At 36.9% G+C, this 8,738-nt stretch overlaps 1 protein-coding gene across 1 annotated transcript; it reads right to left on the reverse strand.

Moving 5' to 3' along the window:
* Positions 1-7,232: 7,232 nt before the first annotated feature.
* Positions 7,233-8,282, reverse strand: LOC132722741 (uncharacterized). The gene is made up of 2 exons (XM_060707282.1): positions 8,153-8,282; positions 7,233-7,765 (listed from the first exon to the last, which is right to left on the reverse strand). Exons 1-2 carry the CDS (start codon positions 8,248-8,250, stop codon positions 7,339-7,341), a joined length of 525 nt encoding a protein of 174 aa, XP_060563265.1. The 5' UTR covers positions 8,251-8,282; the 3' UTR covers positions 7,233-7,338.
* Positions 8,283-8,738: the final 456 nt, after the last annotated feature.

The following is an 8,738-nucleotide window of genomic DNA, read 5'->3' on the forward strand; positions in this document are numbered from 1 at the left end:
AAGGGATTGGACCTACGAATATGAAAATTTAATTCATTTATTTCTAACGCAAAAACTAATTTCGGCTTATCATGCCATGAAAAAAAACTTTTGGCCCACTGTTACCGTCATTTTCTGTACAACAAGAAGCTTCGATCCACTGTTTCCGCCTCAATCATTATCTGTAAAGAAAGAACCTTTGATCACAGGAACTTGAAATATTAATGATAATATCCAAAATATACCCCCTATACAGTATGCTTATTTATAGTATACTGTATAGGGGGTATATTTGGATATTATCATTAATATTGGTTATTTGATAGAATTTCAAGTTCCTGTGCTTTGATCTATTGTTCCTGCCCCAGTCATTTTCTGTACAGAAAGACCAGTCATTTTCTGTACAGAAAGACCCCCAATCCACTGTTTCTGACTTTAAGCCGGTGCTAGGGGGCGTGGACGGTAACTTGCACTTTCCAGTACCGTCCATGAACAGGCTCAATCAAACCGAGCCTGCAACATTTTCAATTTTGCCGTGTTGGGCTTTCTTTAGGGATTCTGTATTTATCTATTTTAATCATTTTCTGTATAGACATGCCATAACTGTAAATGTCACATGTCAACTTTCCAGCTTTACATATGAATGAAGGTCGCATATGCCTCTTCTTGACGAGCGGGCACCTGAGTAGACTAATTACAATTTGAAAGCTTCCCTACATTAGTGAGTTCAAAATCTCTGATGGCATACGAACCCTCAACAATGAAGGACAAAAGATTTGAAGTCGGTGACTTTAACCATTCGGCAACAGAGATCCCGCAACTATTATATCATGTTTAGTTGTGAGTTTTTGAGTGTGCATGGTATTAGGAAGCTATTTTCTCCTCCTCAAAATTGTTATATTCATCTGGTAATTATGTCTCCCCCACCTCGGGGGGAGACATATTGTTTTTGCCCTGTCCGTCCGTCCGTCAGTCCGTCCGTCCGTCAGTCCGTCCGTCCATTCTTCGTTTCCGGACGATAACTAGAGTTCCTTTTGACCTACAGCTCTCAAACTTCATAGGATGAATGGTCTTATTGAGCAGATGATCCCTATTGTTTTTGGGGTCAGTAGTTCAAAGGTCAAGGTCACAGTGACCGTTGGTCAATTTCTCGTTTCCGGATGATAACTAGAGTTCCTTTTGACCTACAGCCCTCAAACTTCATAGGATGATTGGTCTTATAGAGCTGATGATCCCTATTGTTTTTGGGGTCAGTAGGTCAAAGGTCAAGGTCACACTGACCGTTGGTCAATTTCTCGTTTCCGGATGATAACTAGAGTTCCTTTAGACCTACAGACCTCAAACTTCATAGGATGATTGGTCGTATTGAGCAGATGATCCCTATTGTTTTTTGGGTCAGTAGTTCAAAGGTCAAGGTCACAGTGACCGTTGGTCAATTTCTCGTTTCCGGGTGATAACTAGAGTTCCTTTTGACCTACAGCCCTCAAACTTCATAGGATGATTGGTCTTATAGAGCAGATGATCCCTATTGTTTTTGGGTCAGTAGGTCAAAGGTCAAGGTCACAGTGACCGTTGGTCAATTTCTCATTTCCGGATGATAACTAGAGTTCCTTTTGACCTACAACCCTCAAACTTCATAGGATGATTGGTCTTATTAATCAAATGATCCCTATTGTTTTAATGGTCAGTAGGTCAAAGGTCAAGGTCACAGCGACCGTTGGTTAATTTCTCCTTTCCGGATGATAACTAGAGTTCCTTTAGACCTACAACCCTCAAACTTCATAGGATGATTGGTCTTATTGAGCAGATGATCCCTCTTGTTTATGGGGTCAGTAGGTCAAAGGTTAAGGTCACAGTGACCATTGGTCATTTTCTCATTTCCGGATGATAACTAGAGTTCTTATCAGTGAGGACATTTAACTATTATTGATATATCAGTGATATATCAGTTGTCTGGTTTTATATACTCTGTTCTTTTATCTCCATTTCCATTCCTGTTTCCATTCACAGTTATTCTCAGCAGTGGGGGAGACATGCGCTTTTTTACAAAAGCATCCTCTAGTTTGAGATTGTGTTAAAATTTGTGTTGAAGATTGATTAATGCTTGAACCGCAGAACGTTTCAAAACGTACATCAACAGTGGTTGATTTAAGAAATAAAATCGGTCTTAGCGGTGTTTATCGGCTATTTAATACCGGTTTGGAGTTTTGATGCGCATGAATTGACCACGAAGACCGTAGGCCTGAGTGATTAATTTTTTCGCATCAAAACGACAAAACCGGTGTTAAATAGCCGATAAACACCTCTAAGACCGATATTATTTCGATTCTAACACGATAATGTAAGGATGATAACTAATGTTATTTTTTCAAGCGGAAATAACTTCCGGTTCAAACTTTGAAACTTTGAATTAGGATGACGTCATTACGCTGGTTACGGATTGGCGCCGTCCTGACAAAATATTTATTAACTAATATGGATCAAATATGTAGCGTTAGTGCATTTCAAGAGCTATTATTTCGGTATTGTATGAAAAGGAAACATTATAACAACTGAAAATATAAATAAAAATGCTTTTTATTGTTGCTTTAAAACGCTTTTTAAACTATATAATCGAGGGTGAAAACATAACAGCCGCACATACAATTAGTCCCTAACCAGTGTTTATTGGCAGTTTAACACCCGTTTTTTTTTTCAAAACTGTCATTGTTTCAATGTTATAAAACACCATTGCAATCTAACTTCATTTCTTGTTCACAGGGTGAAATATATTTCGATCTTACACTAAACTAAACAAATTTTCTTTATATTATGTGCAAAAGAAAATGCAAAGAAACGTTTTAAAAATACATTAAACCTAATACTGAATGAAAAGCGCGCCAAATAATAATACAACGTGACGTCATTTACGACGTCATGTCATTAAGTTGGTTCCCAGTACAGTGCACGCTGGTATTTCACTTCAGTGTTGTTATATTTTTCTGGTCCTTCGGGATCATTGATGCCAGCACTATTGAGTGTTGAGAATTGAGTACCGCTCAAGCCGGTGCTAGGGGGCGTGAGGGATGTTGCACTTATTCATTATCCTTCATGTACAGAGTACAGACTCAATCAAACCGAGTCTGCAATTCTTATGTAATTTTGTTGTGATTAATGCTTCCGAGGGATCACTTTGTTTCCAGATTTTTATACTTCACAACAGCAGGTGTCAAGTGCTGTGTGGCAGCTGTAAAAAGTTGCCCCGTATTTCACTTCAGTGTTGTTATATTTTTCTGATCCTTCGGGATCATTGATGCCAGCACTATTGAGTGTTGAGAATTAAGTACCGCTCAAGCCGGTGCTAGGGGGCGTGAGGGATGTTGCACTTATTCATTATCCCTCATGTACAGACTCAATCAAACCGAGTCTGCAATTCTTATGTAATTTTGTTGTGATTAATGCTTCCGAGGGATCACTTTGTTTCCAGATTTTTATACTCCACAACAGCAGGTGTCAAGTGCTGTGTGGCAGCTGTAAAAAGTTGCCCCGTACTTCACTTCAGTGTTGTTATATTTTTCTGGTCCTTCGGGATCATTGATGCCAGCACTATTGAGTGTCGCTCAAGCCGGTGCTAGGGGGGCGTGAGGGATGTTGCACTTATTCATAATCCCTCATGTACAGACTCAATCAAACCGAGTCTGCAATTCTTATGTAATTTTGTTGTGATTAATGCTTCCGAGGGATCACTTTGTTTCCAGATTTTTGAAACTAAGCTATATAGGTGCAGACACTTAGACTATGTCACCCGATCAGATCTTGGGGAAACCTTTGTAAAATTGATATCACATTTTTACCCAGTTCAGATAAAGCTTAGAATGTTTGTCTTCACAAACTCTAAATACAGGCATACACCCATGCCTCAGGTGAGCGACCAATGGCCCTCTTGTTTTAGTTTGTTGTGTTATATTTTATTGTTATATATGAAAATAAAGATTAAGACATTCGCAAACGTCTGTACAGGCCTGGATATTGGCACCTGTAAGGACATTGAAATTTGAGGGTTGTCCAGTTTTGATGGTCCCCGACCAGTAAAATACAAATGAATTTTAAGTGGACTTTTATAAAGTTCACAATTTTGTCCGTTTTGTACGGCATCTGGCCCTCTAGGATGCCAAACAGTCTTAACGGTATGATACACTGACTCTATTTAAAAATCGTTTTAATCTCAATTTTTTTTCATACAATATGGCAGAAGGATGAAAGGGATGTCAAAGCTCTGTCGTTGTGGAGCGCCGGGTGCATTTCCAAACAAGAGTTCTTGTTTAACAGACCCTTTTAAGATAATTGTCGGATTAAACATGATTATTTGTTGTAGATATAGCATGCATGTACACATATGTTTGTTTATTTGAATGTTCCTGTACTGTTCAATTTCAAGGCAATGAACTATCAATAAATAATATGTTTTACAAGGAAAATGGTACTTGGTTTATTGTTGTTTACAAATTTGATAATTTCTATACATCTCCGATGTTGTTTTTCGCTCTAGTAGACTGACGCTGGTTCAATAACACGTGCTGTGTCACTCAATATACACTTACAGGAACTCCAATTTAATCAATTCCCCAATACATGGACTGAAAAGTAGATAATCAAAACAAATTGTACAATCAATTTCAAAGTTTTCATCTATAAAAGTATTTCGACCAAGTGTACATATATGGGAAAAGAAAACAAAATACTATTAAAACCATTTAAACAAAGTTTTTATTTAATCAAACATGCATAATCTTATACCGTAATGAATTTGTTCTACGGTTTCTATTATTTTGATTTCATCATTGTCATTACTTTGTTGCTCCTGCTCCTCGTCTGCAAACATACAGTTTTGGGCGCAACTTTGCTCAATGTGATCAGAGCGAATATTTTCTATATCAAATCTTTTTGGTTCTCTGACTTCCTTTCTGTCTCTAGTACCGTTTTTGTCTGAACCGAAACTGCCACACTTGTCAGGATTACTTACCATTTCAGGCATAGATGTTGCTCTTGAGGTTTCAATATTTTGTTTCTTCTGTGAAATGCCGTTAATCTGTTTTAAATTTTTGAACATATCTGTATGTAGTTTCGAAAGAAATGCCTTGATATCGTTGTTCGGATTCCTATTTTTTAACCTTTGGTGTACATGATATACACCAAAGGTCCTAGCCTTGCCAACATCATTTGGAAGATTCAGTTCCTTGGAAACACCCTGTAGTATATTTCTGGTTATCTTTTCTGTTTTCAATGGTGTAACTGGCAACTTGCTTATATCAGGCTTATAACATGCACTCTGTTTATTCATTAATATGTTGTTACTTTGCAAACAATTCTCCCTATCTGAAGGCTTTTGGTTTTTTCGCAACGTGTTTTTCCTCCCGAATTCAAAGGACACCATTTCTCTCCCAACGTGCGTATATACTATATCTCTGACGGTAGAAAGATGTGACTTATTCTGTACTAGAGAAAGAGCAGCCTTAGACTTATTACAAGTATCATAAAAACTTCGTGACGTTTCATTAGCCAATGGCGCATTCCTGTTGAATTTAAAGTGGGGTATTTCTAACTTCAAGACGCCATACATATTCAAGTAATTGCACATGACCTCAATTGTTATTTCTGTGTCATTTCCTTTGTTGTTCCGCAATATACATTGCAGTCTACTCGTTACGATTCTGTCCTTTTTACCGTCATCTACCAATAAAACATCACTGACATCATCAGCTAACTTAAATACATTTAGCATAATTGCCAATTAGCTCGTTTGTCTTGTGGATTTGCCATGAGAGGCAGACGTTCAATGGTATTTGTTTCATTTAATCCCGGCTTGAACATGTATATGTCCAAACTATATCTTTGGCTAATGTCATTTACAACTTTACATTTGTTGAACAATTCACATAACTGAGCTAAAATAGATAAAAACAGAATCCCTAAAGAAAGCCCAACACGGCAAAATTGAAAATGTTGCAGGCTCGGTTTGATTGAGCCTGTTCATGGACGGTACTGGAAAGTGCAAGTTACCGTCCACGCCCCCTAGCACCGGCTTAAGCAGAATTCAACATTTAAACATGAAATAGTAAAATTTAGAAACATCCGCATATGTGTTCATATGGCGGTTATCATGGAACCTTCAATGTGACACTTCCGTGTCATTCCATGAAAAGCGGCGTATGGTCCCCAAGTAATAAAAAGCGTGTGCCCTAAACGAGAAAACAATGGGCGGAACTAAATAAAATGGAATTTTGAAAGGGGATCAGAGGTTATGAAGCCTGCGTATCACAGATAAGACGTCAAAAGACAAATTTAAAAAGCAGGCAACATAACCTAAGGGTGATTCAACATTATTCAAGTAGGAATATTGGAACCACCCAACTAGAAATTGCCGAAAAATTGAAACTAAAAATACCAGAAGCACAACAATAATGTCGTGCTGAACGATCTTCAAGGATCGAAAATATAACATCATTGATTAAATGTACGGGGAGACTTTTTACAGCCGCCACTCGGCACAAATAACACGGATGTGATCATAAAATAGATAAAACAGAATCCCTAAAGAAAGCCCAACACGGCAAAAATTGAAAATGTTGCAGGCTCGGTTTGATTGAGCCTGTTCATGGACGGTACTGGAAAGTGCAAGTTACCGTCCACGCCCCCTAGCACCGGCTTAAGCAGAATTCAAACATTTAAACATGAAATAGTAAAATTTAGAAACATCCGCAGATGTGTTCATACGGCGGTTATCATGGAACCTTCAATGTGACACTTCCGTGTCATTCCATGAAAAGCGGCGTATGGTCCCAAGTAATAAAAAGCGTGTGCCCTAAACGAGAAAACAATGGGCGGAACTAAATAAAATGGAATTTTGAAAAGGGATCACAGAGGTTATGAAGCCTGCGTATCACAGATAAGACGTCAAAAGACAAATTTAAAAAGCAGGCAACATATCCTAAGGGTGAATCTTCTCTAAAGCATTGTGCAAAAAGTTCTTTTTTTTTCCAGCAATTAAAACGGATTTTTTTTTCTTCCAATTCTGTAAATGTCATTAATCTTTTTCTGGGGGAATATTTTTTTGCTTTTTTCCCAAACTGGTGCAAAGGTTTTTTGTCATACAAGAAATAAAGGTGGTCCCCTTTCAACCAAATTTTTAAGTAAAAATTTTCCTTAAATTTAAAGGATTTACAAGAACACGAGTGATTAAGAACTAAATATTGTTAATTGTCCGGTGAGTATACTGTATTTTTTTATTTGTTTCAGCAATGTGATTAAATTGTATAACCTTCATGTTTCGTAACTAGAATTGATATAAGATAGAAATATGAAAATATTTAAAGCTTACACTTATATACAATTCCCATCTGCAGCATTTGTCTTAGTAAATTCTGTGTCATCCACCTTTGGATCATAAGCCTCTTTTTCTACTTTGCTTGTAGCTGCCACTTCTTCGTGTCCTTTGTTTGTCTTCTCAAGTTGTACCTTACTTATCATGTTTTCATTATTCTTCTCAGCTTCATCTGAAGTATGGTGTTGTTTAACATGTGTATTTTCACAGTGTTGGTGGCAATTTTCCTCTTTAGTGACGTCTTTGTCGTGCTCATTATTTAAATAAACACTGGGACTTTCATCTGACCTCTTTGACTTTTTCTTCCGCTTCCTTTGTCTCTTCAGTTTGTTTAAACCATTCTCACTTGTTTCTTCAGCAGCATTGACTTTTGACTCTAGTGCATTTTGAGATTGATTCTGTCGTTCTTTCAGTTTTTCTTTAAGCCTATATATATATAATGATTTTAAAAGATATTTTATACTTTTTTGCGGGGTATGGGTTCCAATTTGAAAAAAATTTTAATGATGAAATGAAAAAAATATTTCAAAAATTTTTGCGGAGCCAGAGTATTGGAAATTTCTTTGCACAAGGGTGAAATGTCATGTCTTATAATAGAAAAACCCCTGAATCTTGCCCCCCCCCCCCCCCCCCCCCCCCCCCCCCACCACCAAAAAAGCTTGAAAGTCACCGTATGGATTAAACAGTGTCGGTGAGACTTAAAATCCAACCCAAATAAAAAATCATGAGAGGCACAATCTATTTACATATTTTAGAGCAGGCTTGATTACAATCTATTGAAGTCGTTCATGTTATTCAACTGTATGAAATTACCTGTCTCTTGTCGACATTTTTCTGATATCTCTAAGCGAAGCTAAATCGCCATCAATTAATCTCTTCATCTTCTTTGGAATCGGTCTGAAAAAAATCATAAAAACTTTCGCGTGAATTTCTTGCGACAACACTGACATATAAGTGTCATTGTGTGTTTGTTTTTAAAGCCGCACTCCTCCAGATGAGCCAAAATATTTCAAGAAAATCAATATTGAGAAAAAGTTTAAGAAAAGTAAAAACCTTCCCTATCCAAGTTATATTTTTCATGTCATTTGCGGTTTAAGAATGACTTTGCAGTATTTTATCACCATATTTCTACTGCGTTACTAGCGCAGTAAGGGCTATTTTTGCATATGTTGACGATGATTTTCTTTGATTGTAAGTGCCGATTGCAATATGTAAATAACTTTATTTGTTCACCTCACAATATATTACTTTTAAATACATTTCCAAAATTTTCATGAATATTAACATGAATCTGGAGGCGTGCTGCTTTAAAGATCCTGTATGTTGTTATTCAGGATATAACAACACTTAAGTGAAATTTTATAAATTATATAATAAATTTCCCCTAAAAAAATTTTTA

The sequence above is a fragment of the Ruditapes philippinarum genome, unplaced genomic scaffold, assembly GCF_026571515.1.
Source record: "Ruditapes philippinarum isolate M1 unplaced genomic scaffold, ASM2657151v2 ctg17284_1_1_1_1, whole genome shotgun sequence".
NCBI lineage: Eukaryota > Metazoa > Mollusca > Bivalvia > Venerida > Veneridae > Ruditapes > Ruditapes philippinarum.